This window comes from Coccinella septempunctata, chromosome 1, assembly GCF_907165205.1.
Source record: "Coccinella septempunctata chromosome 1, icCocSept1.1, whole genome shotgun sequence".
Classification (NCBI taxonomy): Eukaryota; Metazoa; Arthropoda; class Insecta; order Coleoptera; family Coccinellidae; genus Coccinella; species Coccinella septempunctata.
The window spans coordinates 55036138-55061017 of NC_058189.1; the positions used below are offsets into that span (position 1 = coordinate 55036138).

Sequence of the window (24880 nt, forward strand, 5' to 3'; positions counted from 1 at the left end):
TCTGTCACCGAACATTTATTTGGAAATATTTTCTTTATCCTCAACATATACGAATAAATAATATTTTCAATTTTCGATACCTCAAAGTGCAATATTAGATATTATCATTAGAATATTATGAGTTTTGACGAAAATTTGTTGAGAGTATTTTATATTTCAAAATACTTCTTTATCTCGTTTAAGGAGAAAGAATAAATAGTTATCATTAGATATAAAAAATGTACACAATCATTTATTTCGAAACTAGGAAAAACGTATCCACATTTTTGAGTTATTCAGAAAATACAACCATTTTCGTCTTGATATTCAGATGCATATCGATGTTGTTGATATAATGAGAAATTATTGACATTATTTTTTATTTCATAATTTGAAATAACGATTACGTGTTACTGAAATCAATAATATTGATGAGAAAATAGACTATATCATTGGAAATTATTTAAATATTACAGAAATATATTTCAGAATTTGAAAGAACATGATTATATACTACTGGATTCGAATTTATTCACAATATTTTGAAATTTTTCTTCCCGTTCTTTGATAGAAGTGGTTCTTTGATCATAGCGAAAATAATGGTTAAGCGATGGAATATGGAACTTTCTTCCTTAAATATGTGTCAGTTTATCTCTTATATTCTTTCGTTTAGTGCTTCATTTTGCAATTTCCTATTTTATTTTGAGTTTTTGTTTGCGAGCGAAACATGGTAATTAATTTTGCAGATTCCACCATTGCTGTAATAGTGCTGTATTCAGAACATTGAAGGAGCATGTGAATTCACGCTTGCTTCTAAACACGTGAATTCCTTGACCATCGAATATATGCATGTTAATCTGCTAACAACTATCAACGTCTGAACAGAGGAGGTTGTGTATTGACCGTATAAATTTCAATAATGAATCACATGCTTCTTTTGCTACCACCTGGTGAAAGGTGATCGACAAATTCTTGTGAATTATTTGTTATTATGCCGAACAGTCATGGAAATTGGTTCTAATTTTCTTGTATTCTATTTATCCACATCGATTAATAATTATATTTTTCATACCCTCATTGATTCATTATAGTCAGTAAAGGGGTAAAATATTTAGTTGCTAAGAATCGTCGTTCAGATAAGGCTCCAGACAGACGGGCTCTGAACAGGGGGGAGTTTTGGGCAGGACCGGATCTTGGTGTTTTAGTCCATTGTACGAAAATCGAACTGAGAACATCACCCCTTCTTGTGTTATTTATACAAGAAAACACCAGCTTAAAATTTTGAGCATTTTGCATATATTCTTCCTGTCCCTTATTATAAGTAGGTATGAAATTAAGCCAATAGATTCACCAGCCAGATGAGTCTGAAAAGAATCACCCTTTGAATAATTGGAAAAATAGTTCTAAAAACAGATGGCCTTACAAAGCGAATGTTCAAGAAAAAAAGAAAGCAACCTTTGTTCATTGAACAGCGGAGCCATGCCAACGAAAAAAATATTTCCATTAGTATAAATTACAATCTTATAAAGAAGAATGAAATACAATTTTGGGAATATCAGGGTTTAGTGCATGAAGGTCTTGCTGCCAGATTTCTTTACGTGATTGCTGTGTGTTATGAACCATACGAAGAAAAAGCGGGGGATATTCTTCCAATTTTAAATTTCACAAAAGTGTATTTCGGAAATCGAACGACAAAATAACTAGACATCTTGAACTGAGGCGAAATCACTCTCACACAATTTTTAGAATGCGCTTCTATCTTTAGAAACGATGTAAGGTATCGTTTTTAAATAGGACTGAAACATTATTTAATTTCCTCACTCTTCTTGCGATCAGCTCCATTTATAATATCCAGAAAATATGACTCGACAGATAATATCTCATACTGTCTAACCCAAAATTACAAGACTACAGGCAGACGACCATTGTCATATAGATGGAATTTGCCTCAGTATATTTTACATAAAAAGATTCGCTTCTTTCCAGTCCAGGTATTTTCTCAGATAGTACTGGAATTTTTTATGTAAATTGAGTACCGAAGGCTCTTTCATTTTCAATGAACTCATTCTGATTGTTGAAAACTGAGAAAAAACCATAGACATAACTCCAAGTCTAAGGGAAAAACACATGGTCATATTCACAAAACAGTACACTCGTGAAACACAACACAATATTATTACACAATAAGACATTAGTATTTCTAGAAGGGATAGGTATGTAAATGATAAATTTTTACCGTTTTTGACAAGTCCTTCAACCGTAATTTTACTTTATTGACATTAGTATGTTTCTTGGGAAGAAAAGGGAGAGAAAATTGTGGAAAATATTGATTACAAGTGGATCTTGTGAAAGGAATGGAATTCCGAATTGGAGCACGAATTTCATCATTTCTTCAGCAGAAAGAAGTGAAGTAGTTTCTTCACTTCTTCTTTCTTTTTGATTTATAGATTCTGAGAAAATTCAATGTAGTTCAGACATCCCGAAAAATATTCGGAAAATTCAGTTCTCAATCTTCACTTGTGTTGAAACTCAAGCGAGTTGAAATTTTGCGGGTTTCTAAACCGAGAAATTCACTCAATGTTTTCTATTTACGTATATATGCAGTAGGTAATAGTTTTTCCCGAATCTGTTATCGAAGCGCAAGTGAAAGATTAAACGCCAGCATTGCCAAGGAATGCAATGGTTAATTGTTTATCAACAAATAATGTTTATATATAAATTCCAACAGGGTATTGTACCCATTTTTCCAACTATTAAACGTTTGAACCTTTGGACACCGGAGTAATGAAGAAGTGGGATATTTGCATCAATCCAAATATTCAAAACAAGTGCTAAAATTATACTGATTGTTCTTTTATATTTGTGGCGAATGCAGATATTAGATTTCTCCTCCTCTTACCTACGAATTATTAATTCAAAAATTTTGATATGAAAACTTCTTGTTCATTATTTTCCTTAGTAAACTTTTGGAATTGGGGATATAATTTTGTTTTAACCCTCCATATATGCTTGCAAGCCTTTCACCATCCATGTTTTCAAGAGATAGAGCATTTTTCATGGTCTAGAAGGTTATAATCTAATATTTCTGTTCCCAGACCGATACTTTTGCTCGAGATCCATTTCAGTTCTAACGAATAGTTAACTAGTTGTTCAAATACATCCGAAGAAGCTGAAATGTAGCGAAACGCGACATGTTTCATTAGAATTAAATAGAAATCCTCACCTATGCGTGTATTATTAGATAGATGTACTAAGGAATATCACGAAAAAATTCCTGCAAATTTTACACAAAGTTCCCTTGGATGAGAAATAAACAAAACATTCAAAATTCTAAATCAAAAGCGACAAATAAATACAGTGGGTTCGGATTTAACGTTCATACACTTCAAGAGGGATCCCTTACTGAAAAATTTGAAATAATTTTATGAAAGACTCCAAGCCAAATTTTGTCAAAGCTATCGTGAATTGATTGTATTTTAGAGGCCATGTTGAAGAGGCTCTTAATTTCCATGTTCAAGCCTCAAAATGAATACATTGGAGCCAATAGTTGAAAAAGTTCTAAAGACAATTTCAAGGGGGCTTTTCGGGAAAATTACCTCAAATTTAGTTAACGCACGAAGAAGCAGACACGGCTAGTGACTTTATTTTATGTTTGGGTATAGATACATTTCTGCTAAGTTATTGATTGTAGTCTATAAATAGCTTCTACTCAATTTTTTGGAGGCTCTAAATATGTAAGATCAATGCTGCCAAAAGTTTGGCAGAACCTATTTCTCAATGACCTTCAGACCAGAATATCGAATTGGAAATTGCTAATTAGTATGTATATTTGCTAAACAATTACATCTTAATTCCTTCTTGGAAAAGTTCTTTTTTTAAACAATTCTACAGTCTAACAAATCGCTTCTCTTGTGGCTATACTATATTTTGGTTCATTATTTTTTAAATGTTTATTGAACAATGTTTTGGGAGCTGCCTGAATTTTTCTTGAAACTTGGCACTGATGTTCTTTCTTAACATCTGAAATGCAAGGAATAGGTAATCATGAAAAATGCTTCTTTCAATACAGATGCAATTTCTACAAACCATTTTCATCATGTTTTTTTTTCCTTATTATTTCTTCTTGATATAGCTCGATTGTATTCACCACAGGCACATCTCAAATTGCTGTTTCTGGCACCTCCAGACCTAGATAGGTGAAAACGTTGAAGGGAGTCCTGGGCTTGATTTTCGTGAAACGTCCATTAGTGTCGTATTCCCAGTTAAAAAGTGTCTGTAGAAAGTTATTATGGTTTTCAGATATTTTCTAAACTAGAAACGGCCAAAATCAAGCAATTAGGGATACCCTGTACAGTACATCTAGTATTCTGTTGTCTGAAATACTGATTTCGAAGGTTGAACAATGAACATTAAAGGAAAGTGAAACCTCAAGAATCTCCTGCATTCAAAAACGGCATTCATTGCCTTGATTTTTTTAAATTGATGTTAAAGGACGTCTTGATGTCACTCCGTCTCCTTTTTTTTTGCAATTTAGTTGATTTTTTATGAGAAAAAAAAAAGTTTAACTTAAGTCTCTATAAAACTTGTTTTCACAATCATTTTTAGACGGTTTTTCAACATATTTCGATAAAAATAGCGTCGTAGTGACATCGGCGATTCAATTCTTTATACAGGGTTTTTTCTAATTGAATGTCAATATTTCTGGGGGTGATTTTTGAGCCCATTTTAAGAAAGAAACTTTATATGAACATATGTCCTAAACGTCTTACCTTTTGAGATACAGGGTGGTAAAGTTTTCAAAAATAAATCATTTATTATCAATACCTACAATACCACTTCAAATATTTCAATGAAATTTGTCATACATGTATACTATGAATCAAGAGGCATTTTTTAATGTATCAGTTTTTTTTAAATTTCCACCTGTGACGTTCGTACGTCATCTGACCTACCTTTTTTGGCAGACATTGATGGTACGCCACAGATTTTTACTGAAATAACAATTATTTTTGAAATTCCCAATCATTTCTTACCAACGTTGATCAATTGACTTTTTTCAATCCGATTCACGGTTTCCGTTTAAAAAAATAAAAAACGTTTCTCTGCATGATCATAACAATATCCTTAATACATACATATGACAATATCACCATACAGAGACATACGTAGATTCTATTTTTTTTTATGAAACCTGTGCGTCGGACTAAAAGAATTCAAGAGATCAAATTTGCTCATGGTTGAATACAGTCAGTGGCGTGCCACTGACTGTCTAAATAATAGCACCCTGTAACTCAAAAGGCAAGACGTTTAGGACATATGTTCATATGAAGTTTTTTTCTTAAAATGGGCCCAAAAATCACCCCCATAAATATTGACATTCAATTAGGAAACACCCTGTATATTGAAAAAAAATTTATACTGATATATACAAAAATTACGCTGAAATTCAGGAATAACTGAAATTTTTTCAATATTCCTAATATTACCTCTCGCGTAGTAATTTCCTTTTTTCAACTGTATCAGTTCGTAATTCAGGCTATTGCTCAAAGATGTGACACATTTTCGTATTTGGGGTAGCATCTGAAAAGCAACCAATGTCGATCGTCTGGATCCCGAATCATATGTACTACTTCTCTTAAGAAGTGAAGCATAAAAAATCATATTCTCGAAAACATCTATGAAATGGGCATTTTTTAGACGGTACGTTACAGTTACGAGTACAATCTCTAGGGTTCAAAGGTAGCTTGGGTCTTGGGTCATATATTTTCTCGTCCAATTTCAATTTGAAAATTGAATTCTGATATTTCTTCGAGTGAAATCATCAGCGTTTTTAGATCAGAATTGAAGTGAATTATTCAGTTTCCTAGTTGCCTATTTGCGCCAGCCAAGTAAAATCGCAGTGTCAGCTATTTATCTAAGCGATGATTTACGATAGCTTTTTTTCCATCTAGCCCGCGACGGTCTAAAGTCCAAAACAATTAAATGCCATATTTAATTACAGCATTCAACAATATTTCAATTGCGGCATCGGCCTCGTATGAAGGTATGCATGGTGATTCATCGAAAATTAGAACGAATTCATTCAGAGAATTTACACTATCAGCTCTTATTCCAAAATGTTTACTGTGAAAATATTGCGGCTGTCACTATTGAATATCATGCTCGGAGTTGAAAGATGATGAAATTTGTACCTACATACACCAAACTGCATGAAGAAATCTGGATAAGAATAAGAGCTCCTTCCGAATGAAGCACCATTTCTACCAGGAAATTGTAAAACTACTGTTTATGTAATCTTGAAACTTGAAACAGGTGGGATGAAAGTGGAAAACTATATCCCCTTACCTTTACTCATACAAACTTCAAATAGAAAAAGTCTCTGCTGTTTAGTTTTCCTTTCCTGAAACTTTCTTCATTGATGTTTTATTGTTGAAATATTGAATATTCACAATTCATTACTTAGTTTTTCATTTTTTTACAGTATGGTTTGGTACGAGACACTTCGTGACCTTCATGCTATTTTTGGGCATGGCCAATGCTTATATTATGAGGACCAATATGTCCGTAGCCATCGTGGCTATGGTCAACCATACTGCAATCAGCAAGGCACAAGGACACAATCATTTGGAGAGCGTTGACACAGAATGTGGACATTTCACCATTAACGGGGTAAGTTTATGTTCTTCGACTTTCAAATCATTACAAATGCAGTATTGGATATACACTTACCGCACAGTTTCTATCTTTATAATACTGCATTTTAAAAATGCAGCTTTTGATATACAGCGACTGCACACTGCACAGCTTCTGTATTGATACTTCTGCATTAAAAAAATGAAGTATTTGATATACAATCATTGTACAGTTTCTGTATTGATAATTCAGCATTTTGCAGTTTTTGATATACAGTGACTGCACATTTTTGTATTTATAATTCTACATTTCAAGAATGCAATATTTGAAATACAGTAACTGTATAGTTTCTGTATTGATAATTCTGCATTTTAAAATTCAGTTTTTGATATACAGTTACTGTACAGTATTCGATATACAGTTACTACACAGTGTCCCTAATGCGGCGTTAAGTGTAGGTAGGTACACTTGACAGTGTTAAAAGTTGACAGTATTTTTATTGCCAAGTCAGAAAAATGGCAGAAAAAAATCTCAACAGCACAGTTCATTCTTAACCCATCAGACGAAGAGTCAGATTGTGAAAAATTTGTTGTTCGATACCTCATCTTTGACCAACCTTTTATTTTATTTTTAGTCGTCTAATCATAAGGAAGCAGATGGCGAGTTTGAATGGGAAACTGACGTTCAGGGCTATGTGCTGAGCTCCTTCTTCTACGGCTACGTGATAACGCAGATACCTTTCGGAATTTTGTCCAAGAGATACGGCAACATCTACTTCCTGGGAGTCGGAATGCTGATAAATTCGCTGTTTGGTCTTCTGGTTCCTGTATCCGCCAAATATGGCATTTGGTGGTTAATCGCAGTGAGATTTATCCAAGGACTGGGCGAGGTAAGTAGGACAATTTTTAACGGCGTACAAAGTGAATGATCACATTTTTGTTGCAAATTTTCAAAACATATCCCGGAATTCTTCTTCAACTCTCATGTATTTTGTTTGAAACTCGGCAGCATAAACAGAAATGTCTTTTTCGTTCACTTTAGTACCTTGTATAGGTTTTCAATTGTACTTTCTGGCCAGGGACCAATAGTACCATGCACTCATGCTCTGCTGGCCAAATGGATCCCCCCAAATGAGAGAAGCAGAATGGGCGCTTTCGTGTACGCAGGTATAATATTTCTGCCTTTTTGTTTATCTTCAGTCACAGTTTAACGTTAGGGTGATACGGTATGTAGATGTAATATTAGTTTTTAGACATGTCTTGATCACTTATTGGTGATGAGTTCGTTTTGTCCTCTTACCGATCATATTTATCGGCAAGCTCCATCCTGTGGATGAAATTGTAGCTTCCATAGTTTCCAGGCAGTTTCCTACATGTCGCGTCCTTGTTTTGACTAATATAAGAATAAATCTTCAGTTCATGATAAAATGAGCATACCTCTACCTGATTGCATGCTATTATAACATGTGTATTTATATAGAGCTTTGATTTTATTGTTTTGAGTTTCCTGAAAACACCTATGGGTTCATTATTTTTCCATTACCCCGAATTTGAAGGACATACCTAAATCTCAAATGTGGGAAAATTCTATAGAAACAATTCGTAGAATTATTGTCTTCTAGAGGGTGCTAGTCATAATTCAATATGGCTTGGCTATAGTAGAATAACTGGTCAATTCAAACTGCTGGTTTCGTGATCATTGTTTATTGTTTCATCATATGAACGTCGTGACGATGATAATTTTCAGCACCAACTGAGTTTCGCACTGAAAGCCTGAGTTTTATTGAAAAATAGATTCTTATATTTTCACAATAGTTCAGCTCGTAAAGTACGAAATATTTTTTTATATCTTATATGTACTCAAAAATTATCGAAGTAAACACCTAACAATTGTAACAAATATTCAGTAATTCTTTAAAGGATGTCTGATTCTTCAAAATCAATTTCCAAGAGTCCGCGAGCTACGGACTTAATAAACATGAATTCAACAGGATTTTTTTTATAATTTCATACCTAGGACAGGATTTTTCTCCCCTGGTTGAAAGGGCAATCACTTCAAGAATTACATGAATAAAACTTGTTTTTTACGTTCAGTCATCTCAAAAACAGGAAATATCATCTCATTATTTTATTAATTGGACAATTGCTGAAAAAGTTTTCGATCGAGTCAACTTTTTTCTTTCGTTATATTTTCAAAATTTATAATATTCCGATGAAAGTCCCCTTTGTTTACCGAAAAGGAACCAAAATACACAAGATGATAATGTCCATATAATATATCGAAAATCTTCAATGGAGAGCATAAGAGCTTTCCTCTTTTATTTGTGGATCGATAGATCCAGACCCATTACTCAATGGGGAGTAAATTGAGATTTATTGCCAATATCAGATGCTTAAATATAGATGAACTTGAGTATCATTGAACTGCAATAATTTATTGTTGAAGGTTATATACATTACTTATTGTTAAATGTCGGAGTACAGGTTCGATTAAGAATAAAGATCATTATACAGTATCAAAAGATATATTTTTAGATTTTTGGAACCATTTCGAATGACGTTATTCTCGAATTTGAAATTTGTCATAATTAAGCCGAATGAATCATAGAACATGGAAATAACTCTAATAATTTCTTGGTTGAAAAATGATTCTCAGAGAGAACAGCTTCGAATATTTGAGTCAAAAATAATATAAATCAATATTCAAGTGAAGAAAAACGTGTGGTAAAATGACTGCCTAGGTTTTAATCCCATCCCATATAGCAATTTGTCTGCCTGTGTGTTTGAAATAAATAGGGTCAGTTTTCAACGAAGCTTGTGATAGCGATTCCTCCAAATAACTGAGAAAATCAGGTGCATTAAACCATTTCTCGTTATTTCAGTTTCAAGCAATAACAAACAAATTAATAAAGTGTTTCTGAACCGTTTTCTTATTACTATATACGGAATATAAATAAGAATATACAATATATCATTGGAAAAACTCTCAATCTTTATTATTTTATGGTCAATTTTCATTTTCATATCGTTTTTGATAATGAAAATTAGTTGTTTTCGAGATGGTGATGACCGATTTTATTTCTAGGTGCCCAATTTGGGACTGTCATCTCTATGCCTTTGAGTGGTCTGCTGTCAGTTTCTGAGTGGGGATGGCCTTCGGTATTTTACGTTTTTGGAGCCATAGGCACCATATGGTGCATCTTCTTTTTGATTTTTGTCCACGAGGATCCATTCTCCAGCCCGAGAATAGATGACGACGAACGAAAATACATACAGAAAACACTTGGAGTTGTACATGGCGCAGCTGTAAGGATTATTCAATGCATCTTGAGTTTTCAAAATCTTTTCCACCACTGGATCAGGAGTATTTAAAATAATAACGATCGATCACGATTCGAGATTATTTTCATTTAATTCAAGCTTCCGATATAACTAGATAAAATCTCTAATATGGTCTCAGATAAAAAAAAAAATTTTGTGTGAAAATGTACGATGATGTTTATGAGTCAGGATTCTGATCTGCTTTCAGTATACATAGAATCTTCGTTCATACCCATACATCAATGATTTATTCAATTATTAAGATATATTATTAATATATCCTAAAAGCCATAACTTTTCAGACTCCTAAAATACCATGGAGGGCAATTTCGAGGTCCATGCCTTTTTGGGCGATATTGTTAGCCCACATGGGTCACAATTTCGGTTACGAAACTCTCATGACAGAGTTGCCAACTTATATGAAGCAGATTCTACGATTCAGTATTAAAGACGTAAGTGGTGTCCAATTTGGGACTGTCATGGGTTTGAATCAGGATATTGAAGAAATATTATAATATTAACCATTTTATTTCTTACAGAATGGGTTCCTATCCTCTATGCCTTACCTAGCTATGTGGCTGTTCTCGATATTTATAAGTCACGTAGCAGACTGGATGCTGTCAAAGCCATACTTCACGCACACAGTGGTGAGAAAACTGATTAACTCTATCGGTAAGTTTTGAAACTGCTTCATTGAGATATAATTAAGGTCACTCAAAATAAGTCTCCGGTCTAACTTCGAAAATTGGGAAATTTCACTATATTCATCAATATAAGTTGACATCAACTTATCTTGTTGAAGAGTGATACTTTCTCTCCAACGCTCTTCTTACTTTTCGATGCATTTTGTGAGAAGTAGAAGAAGTCTTTGCTCTCAATCACAAGCCTAAATTTTCATGTAAAAAAGACTTTCTTTCTTGTATCTTACAAGGTGTCAGCTATCTCACGCAACCTACTTTTTTGGTTTTTTAAAACTATCCTTTGGACATTTTTATTATTTCTGGAAGAAGTGAAGAACTGGCTGATTTTTGGCGACCATGCAGAGGGTTCAGCATCATTGGTGCTTGTACGACCGCGTTCAAATTCAGCGCATCAGGGTCCTCGTAATGCTTATTAAGCCAATGCTTGTCTTCAAGAGTATTTTACCCAATCAAAAACAATGTAGGATCAACACATGAAAGAGCTTTATATTCATTGTCTTGAAAAAAACAAAACTGGGGCCTATATAGTCCCTATAAACTAATGGTCAGAAATGCCAAAAAAATTCGGCTGTTTGAAGGTGACTGTGACTACTATCCAGAAATCACGTGGGTCTGCCAACAGTGTTGCTATATATATGTGTCAAACCGGGGACTAATTGAGTGATATTTACCATGTCATTTTTCATTCGAATTTTACTCGAATATCATTCATTCAATTTTTTTCAGGACAATTTGGTCCTGCCATAGCGCTTATCGGTGCATCTTTTACTGGCTGTAACAAATGGCTAACAGTAGCCATTCTGACGGTTGGTGTGGGCTTGAATGGTGGAATTTATTCCGGTTTCAAAGTCAACCATTTGGACATTTCTCCACAATTTGCCGGCATACTTATGGCCCTCACCAATTGCCTTGCGAATCTTGCTGGTTTGTTGGCGCCAATTTATGCTGGCCATGTTGTTATAGGAACGGTGAGTTGAGAATATTTAATTCAATTACTTATACAGGGTGATTATTTGACTTGTACAAATATTTTAACAGTAGATTCTTGAGGCCAAGAGAAACACTTTTTTCATGTACCATTTTTTCCGATTTGGCCCTGATAAAAAGATAAGCCATTTTAAGTTTTCATAATGAGCTGTGCCACCCCTGGAAAAACAAAGATACCTTCAAAATAATTAGCTAAATCTGTGACACTACATAGTGTGGATCTTTTAAACACAGACAAAGTACCCAATTTTTCAAATTTCACATATACTTTTTAATTTTTGAACATCAAATTTCTCGAAAACGGCGCATTGTACGAGAAAATATGGAGAATACGTTTATTTTACAAAATTGTACTTGATTTCACCACTGAATTTCATGGAGCTATCTTCAGTAGTTTCCGAGGAAAGTATGTATATGTATAGGACGAATTTTTTATTCCTTTTGCTTAGATCAATTTGAAAAGTAAACGCGGAGAATTTCAAGAAGATGATGAACTCTTGCAAGCTCTCAAAAGCTCCTGAATCAAAAATAACTGATTGCACAATTTTTTTTCATGCCCGAAACCAATTTTTTCAGCCAAGCCAAGCCAAATGGAGAATTGTGTTTCTCACAGCGGCCGCCGTGTATATGGGCTGCTGTACATTCTACGTCATGTTTGGTTCAGGAGAACGACAACCCTGGGACCAAGATCCGAACCAACAACAAAGTCTGAAGGAGAAGAAAAAACGCGGACCAACAGAGACCAAAATTGAGACAACGTGTGCCTAATTCAGATACACAAATATCGTGAGTTTCGAGATAAACAATTGTGAATACTGTATAAGTAAGAAGCTTGGAACGAGGGGGTTAGAAATGGAAACGACCTCAGTTCGTTAAAAAATTGGATCACCTTTCTTCCTTTTCCTATTCAGCTCAATATTACAGTTTTGGAAAAAACGGAATTGGATTTTTTTTTCTATCGGGATATTCGATATGATAGATGCAGGATTGAGCGAACCTTAGTTTTATAATGGTTTTCCCTTTTCAACTTCCTTGTCCAGAAACAATGATAATAATATTTTTTTAACTGTAGTATTTAGATTAGGTAGATCCTCCGTATTATGTATGATGTGTGAATAATGTGTAGAACACATAATGAAAAATGTTGTTACCTACATAAGAAGAATGTTTATATTCATTACATCTGATTTTTATAGAACGGAGTTTTATTTTACCCCAAAATATTGTGCCATAAAAGTCGTCCGTTTACCAAATCCATACCTGGTTCCAAAATATCTACTTTATAACCTAAAATAAATAATAATGCTTTGCTGCAGGAAACTGATACTTCGTAAATTACTGGGAAAAAAATAAAAAACCTTCTGTCAAATAGACGAAATTTATTCATCAGTAAAGAAAGAGTACAATAATTTCATACATTCTGGAAAATAGAAACAATAAGATGATATAATAAGTGGTGACACCTATACCTGGAAAATGTTGATTGGTTTTCAAACCGATCGATGTATGAAATGACTAGAACGATTAATATGCTTTGGCAGAAGACCAGTTTTGTACTGTATATACAGGTTCTTGAAGAAATGGTCTCAACAATCACCAGCATTACTATACGAAATTAGTAGTAGGTACGAGACTAACGGTATTCGAAAAAGAAGATTGTGCCTCTACAAAAGTTTTTGGAATATGGTTGTTTAGTTTGGCAAAAGTAGATAGGTAATTGATATATAAATCTAAGGACAAAGATCATTCAGATTAAGTTTTGTCTTTTCATGTTTGTTCTCTATCAGAACTTTTACTTTATGTCTCTCAATAAATCGGCATTGACTATATTTTTCACCGATATATCAATAAATACATCTTCCGTAAAAATGAAAAGAATATAAACATTTCTGTCATGGATTTTGATTGATCTCAAAACGAAATATTATTCGATACATATCGTATATGCCATAGTTTATAAAGATTTCTATCAATTTTCGATTAATTTATCGAAATGAAATATACAATTTATCACAAATTAGTAAAGCTCGGAATATTATTATTTTTAAACATTTTATGCATTCTAATTTCATAAGATTTGAGGAAAATTTTATAAGTATTAAATAACATTTTGAAGGTATATTTAGTTTCATTATAAATCTTCAATGTGTCTACGTTTGCAAAGAAGAGTTAAGCATCGAAATCATTCAAGATTGTCTGATTGCTTAGTGTACTGTACACTCATTAATTCTAATCTTCACAGAAAACTTCTCTGTTCCGAATGGAATCTTTGATGCTATATGTTTATATTTTTCCAGCATTTGCTTCAACTCAAATCAGAATAAGGATCAAACAAATCCGCATACTTATAAAAACGTCAAAAACTCCAAAATTATTATGAAGAATAATTGATGATTTTTGATTTACACCATTAATCTATGGAAGAGCTGAAAGAGTGTTTTCTTATCATAAATCGGTCTAGAGTTTTCAATACTCTTTAACGAATTCATGACTTTGATGAGCTGTCCACCACAAAGATGAATGGTTCATTTCCCTTTTATCTAGAGACTAGAGGATGGAGGAAAAATCCTTATCAATAATACAAGCCGATAACGAATGCTATATTATTACGAATACTTCGAAAAAAGTTCGACTACTTATTTGAAATATAGATGGAGAAAGATAAATTTCGGATGATATGTATCGACCTACTGACTGGGAATATCATTAGGTCAATACAGAGGAGTTATACTTTACACATTTTCATATTGTACAGAGAAGGAAGCCTTTCTTGTGCAACATTCATAAACCCCCCATTTTTGGCTTTTTATGTATAATGTCTTAGCTTAGTTTTTGGCAGATTCGGGTCACATATGTACTCATTTTTCCGAAAGGAAATAAAACATCCACTTCTTAGCGATTTGAAATCGAGTAAAATTACAAACTTACAATGAAAGAAAGTTATCTAGATGTCGATGAACATATTAATTAAGTTCCTCCCAAGCTCTTACAAACAAATCAAGGTGCTGTTCAGTCAGTCCTCCATAGTCGAGGAATGCTTATTGCTACAACAATAATTCGAATACGATAATTATTGGAATGATTCTAGCATCTTATATATCTATATCTTCTTATATCTAAATCTGAAAAAGTTCCATTACAATAAATAGAGATAAATGACATTTATACTCAGAGTGGATAAATAGAAAAATACTTCAGCTACTCAGGTAAAGAGAGAATACTTTTTCATACATATACAAGGATTTGATACATAGGTACATAGTTAATATCATGAGATTATCGAACGATGTAATTACTATATATAGTATTTATTTGGTCGAGTATACGTTGATATGTTCGAGGATGTTGATGAATAAAAGCAGAACTAAAAGTGGAAAAGGTCGAATTCCAAGTGTAAAATGATCATCAACAAACTATTGCCGAATTATTGTTTTTCAGGTATAATTGGAATAATTTTTCGGGAAGTTGATATTATAGTTCGATTATCATTAGTCCCAAAGGTCAAGGCGAAGTTCAGGACTATATTACGACATTTGATCGTTCGTTAAAACTTGTATAACTTCACTTTTCCAACTATGCTGTTACTGCCCTGGAAACCATACTTGGTGAACGTCATAAAATAGGCGTAGAATAATTTTGTTGAAACATAATATATTCTGCTGATTAAGCTTCTCGTCATGAGTATCTATTAGAATGATCGATTTACATAACTCTGGCACGCACACTTTAGTATTTTTTCTGACGAAGCTCAAATCCCTAAGCGGTTATGAATTTTATTTCGATAATGGATTAATGTAATTGGTTTTTCAATGATGAATTACTCCTTACTGACCTATTATGTCATCTCACCATCTGAGAAATAACATAATATACGCTAATATGCTTCGGGTATCCATATCACTTCATTTTCGAATTAGTTCCTGTCAGTCGAGGAAAACATATTATTGACCAATATCGATATTATCAAGTTATTTAGTCACGCACCTATGGAGTTATTAGCAGGACAACAGAGTTTCATCTACTGATTCAGAAAAACAACGAGGAAAACTTTCATTGTTGTTCATTCTCTAAATCACCCAAATTCTTCTCAAAACTGATTGAAAATCCAGCGATTAATTATTCTTTTGTCCACCAATTTCGATCTGACGATAACTTTCTCAAAACATGAAATCTGAAATGGATTTGTACGATTTTGGCAGTATTACAGAAGAAGCCAAAAAATCACATTCAATCATTCAGATTTTCCTCGTAATATCTAATCCAGGTGTTCTAACATGTATATTTTTCATTTATTTATGAAAATCATGATAGGTTAGAATTGAATGTACATTATGAGATTTGGTGCTCAGCTGCAGGAGGAGGCTTAGTCTCCCTTACCTCCTATGACGAGCCGCCCTTGGATGCATTGTGTTTTTAAGCCGATAAATGCTGAGAGCGTAGAGCGTTGAAATATGAAAATATCCTAACTTAATGTGACAGCAAGTGAGCTTGTTTCCCTACCTCATTTCAAGGAGGAATAGACTAGAGCAACTTAATGTTACATGACAGCAAGTCTACGCCTATTAGACCGTCTGCCCATTCGAAACCATAGATTAAATAGATGGATCATAAGCTATTTTCCAGACTGTTCATTTTTCAAATTATTCCCACTTCCAAAAACCACCAATGAAATGAATTTTCGCTTGTTTTCCCCTCCAGATCGCTTCTAAAAATTCTAAGACGGCGTGTGTATTTGTAATTGTCAAAATATTATTTCAATCATTCACGTCGTAATATTTTGGAAAATAAGCAGCGATGTGCCGTAAAAACGTGTGTTTGAAATAAAAGTGCAATTTATACACGAAAGAGGAAAGCGATTTATTTATTCTGGTAAGTTTTTGATATTTTATTCTTGTTTGAGTTCACGACTTTATGAAATCAGGGGAGGGAGTTAGGGCACGCCAGGGTCGAATTAAGTTTGAATCCCATCTAATGATGGGATTGAAATGTTGAGTTTATACAATCAAATAATTGATTTCAATTTTAGATTTCCCAGAAATGAAACCAGACAACAGCAGTGGAGAGTTGCACTGGGTCTTGAAAACAATTTACACTTCTCTTGTAATTTATACTCCAGACTTTAGTATAATGAGAGTAATCGACTTTTACCGTAAATTTGAAAAAAGATGCCATCCCGAGTGAGGTAAGGTAGGTAGTTTAATACTTATTTAACTCGCTTTATTGTCTGATTATCACTTTCTTTGGAATTTTGCAAGTGAGTTCTGACTACTTCTGAACTTGAAATTTATTGTAGATTTTTTCTTATTATATAATGCTTTTTAGTATAAACATTCTTCCTGGTTTCGAGATGAACAGTAGAACTAGATTTTAATTACTTCAATAATGTTGTAATTATAGCCAATACTGTGCCAAACCTGTTATCAGTACTGGAGTTTTTGAGGAAAATGGAAGGAAAATGGGAACAATATCAAGAAACACGAATGCCAGTTCAGGATTTGCAGAAATGAAAGCTTCTTGTAGTTCAAGGATAAAACAAGTGAGGTACATAACTACCCAGGGAGGTATACAAAATTCCTTATAAATTGCTATGTCAAATAGAACTCGTCTTAGGAATGAAAATCCATAAAAATGAGCTGAGGTCATGTTTGGAACTTTTTGTGAAAATTAAAAAAGTTTCCTTTATTTCTAAAATGTATTTCAATGTAAAAATTATGCTACTACTGTAATTATGATTACAATAATGACCATTCAGTTAGAGCTCGGATATTCCCATTATTTTTATGATTTATTAAATGAAAATGTCTGTTATCAGGATACCTCATATTTCGAAGTAAAACTTCAGTTGAAAAATTGTTGCAGGAGAAAAGCGGAGAACAGAAATAAAAAAACAGCTAATTGACGTCAGAAAACCGATTTAAGATTACGAGTGAGTCGTCAGTACTTCAAGAAAAAAGTTGCTGCCCTACAAGCAGTTCCTAATTCATTGGAAAGAAAAATTCAAGATGAAAGCTTGGAAAGCTTTGCTTAAAAGTTACATTATTATTGAGATAGAGTTTACAGTTTCGTAAAATAACTCTTGATTATTATGCACTTCAACACCAAAAAGCACTTTCGAGGTGGTATAAAAATTTGAAACGGGAAGCAGGTTGTTGAATTAGGTATTTGAGTTGCTGAAAAACACTGCTCTTTATTTTATATGCAATATAACATAATTCAATTTAAAACTGCCCGTAAAAAAAATATTGATGCTTCATCTAGAATTGAGGGATTCTTTTATGAGTTACTGTATACAATAAGAAATAATTTCCTATTTCACAATCATTGGTTCATGTTTACAGTATTACATTACTGTTTCATTCCGCAAAATCTGTACGGAAGACTTCAGGATTTCTTCAATGAAAAAACTCTTTTAGATTCTCATTATACAAATTCCATAAACTTCAGCTGCTTCCACTTCTATTGATTTGAGAATTAACCATTCTAAAGGGAATTTTTTTCATGAAAGTAATTTTTGGTTTTCAGTTTATGCTTAGTGAATAAAATTTCAAATAATCTGTATGTAGGTTAGGGTCATATTGACTATTTGTGTATGGTAACATTGTATTCAAAATAAATTCTTTTTTACATAAGTTGTTTTGGTATTACATATTAGTTCTACATCCCTTTGATTAGTTGTCATAAGAAAAATACTCGAAATCTTTGCATTGAAACATATTTCCATTCGATATAAAATTATTGCTGACTACCTGAAATATTCACAGTGTGACTAGTTCTGAATCCGCCCCTGTCCAGTTCCCCCACCCAAGATATCCAAATTCATATTTATGGCAGTATTTTGTGAACGCGTTTTTGTCGAGATGCTCTATCTCCTGTTTTATTAATCTATGTTCGAAACAACTTCACAATCTAAATCTTAACTGATGATTAGCAACTTGGAGAATATTGCCGCGGACGCATAGAATCCGACCTTCCCTCGCAAGAATCTACAATCAATATACATGTTCAAATATCGAAAAGCTCAAACAATCTTAAAACTATAAGACTAGATCGAACATCTGACTGAAAGCGAGTCAGCCTGCCTCCACAACTATCACAACTTTTCAGAATCACAACTCGCTCTAACCTACCCCCTTCCTCACCTCTCCCTCACCTCTGAAGAGGTGTTATGGTTGCAGAAACGGACCGGGTCCAGAAAATTGAGACTTTGATCCCGTTTTTCGGCCTTTACACGTGCTGAACAAACTCGGGATTTAGGAAAGAGAAGCCCATGAATTCTGTCTGATCGAGGTTCATCATGAAGAGTTTGTCAGTCGGCGTGAGATCAGTTTTTTCCGAAGTGAATTGCTTATCGAAGTTACTAACGTCCTTGCGATGTTTCTGGAAGAAAAATTGGATTATGCAATTATTGTAGTGACACGTTCTGTATTATAATAAAAAAAAACTTCTTCTTATCAACTTCCTATCGGTTGGGAGTGAATACCTCGGATGTGATGAACGATAATCCAAACCTTGTATTTTACTCCTCAGAAAATTCAATTTAACTTCATGGTGAGCTGAGTATCCAGATTTCACACCGAATTAAAATGAAAAGAATCTTTCGCATTGACGAATCATACCATGAAAAAAAATTTGTTTGGCAACAGAGAAACTTACAATTTTTGGCTTGAATGGAGGTTGAACTTCCCTATTCTCTATCCTTTCCCAATCGATTCTCCTGAAGAATGCATGACTCCTCACATCTTCTTCTCCTCTGGTTCCACATCCTAGTCTTTTAGTGGGATTCTTCGTGAGAAACTGAAATTAAAATTTTAGGAATACTTAATAATTCAAAAGGAGGATGCAAAAGGTATAGTAAGACATGCTCCTAAATCTTTCAAGATGTATTAGAGGAGATATAGAAAGAAGATTTGGATGAAGTCTAAGCTAGAGAAGTTGGAGAGAATATAGAGTGTCCTTCCCATATAAAATACACTTGATGAAGTCGAATAATAATAATTACCTCCAACTTCCATAAAAATAATGGAAAGATATTTTTAATTGAAGAAAATAGAAACTCACTCCTTTGCAAACGTCTTTAGCTTCTTTGGATAAACTTTTTGGATAGCTAACGTTATGGTCTGTAATGGCTGCAAATAGTTCCTCTTCATCTTCTCCATCAAAGGGAGGCTGACCCACCAACATTTCATACAGCAGAACTCCATAAGCCCACCAGTCGACGGATTTGCCGTAAGGTTGGTACAAGATGATCTGAAAATTTCAAGATAAGTCCTATTACTTTAACTACAATATTTATCATTGTACGAAAAATAACAGAAGTCTGAAGTAATTTAAATTTTTTCACACCTCTACGATATTAACATTTGAGTTTTGTTTTTTCGCGGTTATTCCTAAGTACACAATTGCCCAAATTCTGCCATTTTTCGAATTCTGAGCAGCTTAATATAGTCTCAAACAACTGGCTTAGACATATTTATATATTCTACAAATTTTGAACTATAGACTTCATTGATTCCAACCCTGTCTTTCAAAGGGTGTTTTCAAAAAGATTTTTTCCTCTAGGATTATAATGTCACCCTTCTTCCTAATTGATCATGGTGAAATACACAGTATCTGACTGTTGGGGCAAGTGGATACATGCTACCACCTCCTCTCTGAGAGTAAGGAAAGTGAATTGAGATGAGTCTCGTTTCCTGTCAGATGTCGCTAGGTGTATTCCTGTACCATATCGGATACTGACATGGAATGAAGTGGCTATGAATCGATAAATTTATTCCATTTTCGTCCGAGTTTGAGTTGTGTTATGCTCTTATAGTCTGACGAGATCAAGTAAGACCGAAATCATGAACATCATCTACTTTTTCTCGACGAAATGGTATTTTCTGTTGATCTGAGCGCGATGGTGGTTTGCTAGTTTGATTTAGATCTTAACATTTGTTGATTAACAGGTGAATTAGTTGCGTTTATTAAAGCATTAATTCTGTTCCTGTTATAATATTTTGTATTTGCAGAAACAAATTATATGAAATTTGCCAAGGTAGGTGTAATGATTCTTGATAACTCATGTCAATATCTTTTCATATGTTAAGCTTAGGTATAGAATAATATGTCAGATAAAAGAGATCAAGAATTTTCAGGAGAATGAAAATTATGGTATAATCAAGAAGATTCATACTGGCTCATAAAACTTTTTGCACGAATCTTCATTTTTTTCTACACAGTGGCACAAAAAAGTTGAAGGAGAGGGTGGAGTTTCTAATCAATCACCAGGTCTTTTGTATCCTGCATTAAAATAACCCAGAGCTATTGAAAACAATGCAGTTAAACCGAAATGATGATTACCCTTTATTACGAAGCAAGTTGAAAATGCTTTTCTCTTCAACTGATAAAAAAGTCTATTTGAATAAAGATAAAAGGAACAGCCGTATGTTTTTACCTCAAAGCCCATAAATTATCCATCAAGTTGTTCGTCGTTCACCACTACAAAATCAACCGAATACGAGCTAATGACCTAATTGTGTTCCTTACATGAGCCCCGATAAAGAAGCTTTCTGCCCCAATCGATAAATTTATAATCGGAGCTAATCGGTTGTATGGGCAGAATCGGGAACATCAAACGTGTCGGTTGACTATGAAAGGAAATTACACTCAAACAGAAATGAGGAAATATGGACGCAGATTCGGCGCTCAAGCTCCAAACATGACATGAAGGGTAGGTAATATTCTCCTGCAAGATGTTCGCCGTTCATTAAAGGTTTCATTAGAATGTTTAGATAATAGATTCGATTTGAATTGCATGAATAGAGGGGACTTGAGCAGGGAACTGAGAGTGTAAAGTGAATTTCTGCTTATATAGCTGTGTGTGTGCCCATATAATGAAGACGATTTCAGTTGAGATACCTGATTCAATTAATACTTGTTTGGTTTCTCAATCTCAGAAATGGAATGAGGGTTTCATGATATACCCTAGGTTTATGAATTAACAGGGCACTTTGAAATTATAAGAGGTCAATTCCACTCTACTTACTTAAGAGTGACTAAAAAGTAACGCACAAAGTTTATATCTTCGGTATTTACTATTTTCTAGAAAAACGCTAGAGCAGGTTTTCATTTCTAATTATGCAACTTTTTAGGTATCATCGAGGAGTTCATCCTCCACGTGGGATGGAGGGTAGAGTTTTTTTAATGTGTCAGAAATCGATAGACGTATTTTGTTGTTGAGGATGATTCAGATGTTGGTCGAAAATACATTTATTATTTCCGAATGAATTGAATGACCAGATTATTTTAAGTACGTAATAAATCTCTGGCTACTACTTTTTTCCACCACTCAGGCAATTTTCGAATTCCATCTCGAAAAAACGCCTCGTCTTTTGAAGCGATGAAAGGTAGGAGCCAAGGAGCCAAGGAGCCAAGGAGCCAAGGAGCCAATTTTCGATTTCTGCGAAAGAAGTGAGCCAATGACCTGCCAGATCGTGCTGCATTTGTCGAAGCAACTAGTAATCACAAGGGCAATGTCTGGAGAATACACCGGGTGTGGTGAAATGTTTCATTTATGCGTTTCTAATTTTTTTTTCAATTGAATGCTTTTGAGTTTTTTTTTACAGAAAACATAGAAAGTATCCAAAGTATGTACTTTGTGTTATGCTTTTTACTCACTCAGAGTTTACAATTTTTTTATTTGAAACCTTGATCAGGGTTAATTTTTCAATTTTTGTGTGTTTTTTCAAGCCAAGTCTTCGTTAAGTTCTGATGATTACTTTACGTACTTTATGTTTTCAGTTCTCGGCGCACATTGAGTTTTGAGAGACGATACCGTCAAACGGTGTGAAGTGGATCAAAAATCGAGGTTTTTTAGGAATAAGATTCAAACTATCAGTACGAGCGGGCTGGCTTTTATAATATAGATTCTATGATCTTTTTGCTATCGATTGGCCTATTTACCAAAATTTTTGGCTGCACAGTTTTTGAAATTTTTTTGGTTGAAGTGCCATCCACTTCACCTCGTACTTTGGGGTGAAGTGGATCAGATGAAATGAAAAAAAAAATCTATTTTGAGTCCTAAGACCAACTGGTGCTGTGAAATCAGAACTAGTGTTCTTTATCTTTATTTTTTCTGTGTAAAACTAAACAACATGTTTTGTTTCAAAACAAAATATATTAAACAACGAAAATAAAGTCATGCCATGTCATGAAGGCACTGGCGCAGGAAGTGGGCAAATCCCCCCCAAAGATTCCAACAATTCAAATTTATTTCTAGTACAAACATTGAACGATCGTTCGCCCCCCGCCCCCCAAACAAAATCTTGGCTGCGCCACTGAATGAAGGTTTATGAATGTTATTCACGATATACCAAAATCTCCAAGGACTATGCTGACACTATATGCCGACGACACAGGAATCGCAATGCGACATCGCAAGCCAGAAATTATAGAAGGAATGTTACAAGAAGCTATAGATGAAATAAATGACTGGTGTATTAAATGGAAAATAAAACTTAACGGACAAAAGAGCCAAGCGATATTACTGCAGAAGAGGAGACTAAGAACTACAACAAATCTAGAGGTAGATGGAGAAGAAATCGAATGGAAAAACGAAGCAAAATATTTAGGTATCACCCTAGACAAAGGTCTAACATGGAGAAGCCATATCAAACAAGCCGTTGACAAAACCAAGGCAGCGATGAATATGCTCTACCCGCTGATAGGTAGAAAGAGCCACATGTCAAATGAGACAAAATTGAAAATAATCAAAGCCGTTGCTAGACCGCAACTGACTTATGGATCAGGTGCTTGGGGATTCGCGGCAAAGAGCCATATACAAAGAATTCAGGCAACAGAAAACAAGCTACTACGATGTGCCATAGATGCGCCTTGGTTTGTCAGGAACAAACAGATATATCGAGATTTGAAGTGGGAAACCATCACCGAATTTATGAAGAGGAAAGCTGAAAAGTTATTCGAAACAGCGAAGGAACATCCAAACGAAGAACTCAGGAGACTAGTGGACTACGATCCAGAGGAAGACAGAAGAAGAATGAGAATTTACAAAATTAGACCGAGAGATCAATTGAGGAGAGATTAAAATGAGTACGACAACTTATTAAAACTATACTAAGAAGAGATATCCGAAATGGACGAACATGAAAACCCTAGCACGACAATGTGCAAGAAGAAATCAACCGATTAAGGGATAAATGGTTTATAGGCAAATGCCCGGAACCAACAAAAAGCAGGTTAGGTTTAGTGGGTCGCGAACTCAGGAGAGTGAGTAACCCCACAGTGTTCCCTAGAAATGGGTTCCTCTGGGCGAGAGATAGAGCCCCGTGTTTTCACGGTCGCAGATTCCCCCTGCTATAAAAAAAAAAAAAAACTAAAAGGGTATTTTTGCGACATGGGCCTTTACGCATCACGGTCAAACATGACTAAATCATTGGTGATCGACTTCACCCTTCACTTTTGAGTGATGGAACAAATATTTTTTCCTAAAGAACTGTGGTGGTACATTTGATTTCAAAATGGGGAATATCATTCCAACTAGTTTATACGTGACTTGTAAAAGTTTAGGTGAGAATAACTATCGTAGTTATTGCCAAATATATAATTGAAGTTGAACAATTGAAAAACTGTTTATATTCGAGAGAGTATGAATCTTTTTTTTTTTGTGAGAAAACTAACCATTCAGAATTGTATCCAAGGCACGAATTAGCAATCTTAGGAGGTAACAGTAGACACAGAGTTTTTTTCGCGGCAATTTAGGGTCTTGTCTATGAGTTACACGATAAAATATGCGGGAAAACACGGTTGATCCACTTCACCCCGCTATATCCACTTCACCCCGTTTGACGGCACTTTTTTTAATTACTTTTATTTGGGTGTTTAGTTCTATTTTTTCAAATCTCTTGAATCTATAAAATCCAAGAGGCCTACAAATTTTATTTAAATTTTTTCCATTCAATAAAAAGGATGAGTATCAAAGAAAGAAGCGAGATGGAATAAAGATTTGTGGTGGATCACTCACCTCTGGAGCAATGTAATCCGGTGTCCCACAGAAGGTTTTCGTCGTCTTATCACCTAATATACCTTCTTTACACATACCGAAATCTGCTATTTTTATGTGACCGTCTTGATCCAGCAACACGTTGTCAAGTTTCAAATCTCGATAGACGATTCCTCGGCTGTGTAGGAAAAATAGACCGATAGCAATCTCTGCAGAGTAGAACCTGTAAATAATTTGTAAATGATACCATGCGTGCTCTAGAT

At 34.3% G+C, this 24880-nt stretch overlaps 2 protein-coding genes and 1 long non-coding RNA gene across 4 annotated transcripts in view; 2 read left to right on the forward strand and 1 right to left on the reverse strand.

Annotated features, from left to right (window-relative positions):
* The window catches only part of LOC123313504 (putative inorganic phosphate cotransporter), a 38210-nt gene extending 25395 nt beyond the window's left edge, over positions 1–12815 (forward strand). For both annotated transcript variants that reach the window (XM_044898427.1, XM_044898419.1), the window contains exons 2-9: positions 6461–6648; positions 7247–7501; positions 7691–7778; positions 9697–9917; positions 10235–10384; positions 10472–10604; positions 11360–11601; positions 12197–12815. In XM_044898427.1, the coding sequence (XP_044754362.1) occupies positions 6461–6648; positions 7247–7501; positions 7691–7778; positions 9697–9917; positions 10235–10384; positions 10472–10604; positions 11360–11601; positions 12197–12388 (1469 nt within the window). In that variant the 3' untranslated portion in view covers positions 12389–12815. The remainder of the gene's footprint in view (positions 1–6460; positions 6649–7246; positions 7502–7690; positions 7779–9696; positions 9918–10234; positions 10385–10471; positions 10605–11359; positions 11602–12196) is intronic.
* A 3967-nt stretch (positions 12816–16782) lies between these two features.
* LOC123313287 lies at positions 16783–17579 on the forward strand. Its single transcript, XR_006537735.1, has 3 exons — positions 16783–16802; positions 17018–17161; positions 17540–17579. It is a non-coding gene; the product is annotated as an uncharacterized LOC123313287 (long non-coding RNA).
* Positions 17580–18515: 936 nt separating this feature from the next.
* LOC123313277 (protein kinase C, brain isozyme-like) overlaps positions 18516–24880 on the reverse strand; it is an 82365-nt gene continuing 76000 nt past the window's right edge. The window contains exons 11-14 of the mRNA XM_044898099.1: positions 24639–24840; positions 19679–19867; positions 19274–19414; positions 18516–18997 (exon numbers count right to left, since the gene is read on the reverse strand). Coding sequence (XP_044754034.1) covers positions 18845–18997; positions 19274–19414; positions 19679–19867; positions 24639–24840 — 685 coding nt within the window. The 3' untranslated portion in view covers positions 18516–18844. The remainder of the gene's footprint in view (positions 18998–19273; positions 19415–19678; positions 19868–24638; positions 24841–24880) is intronic.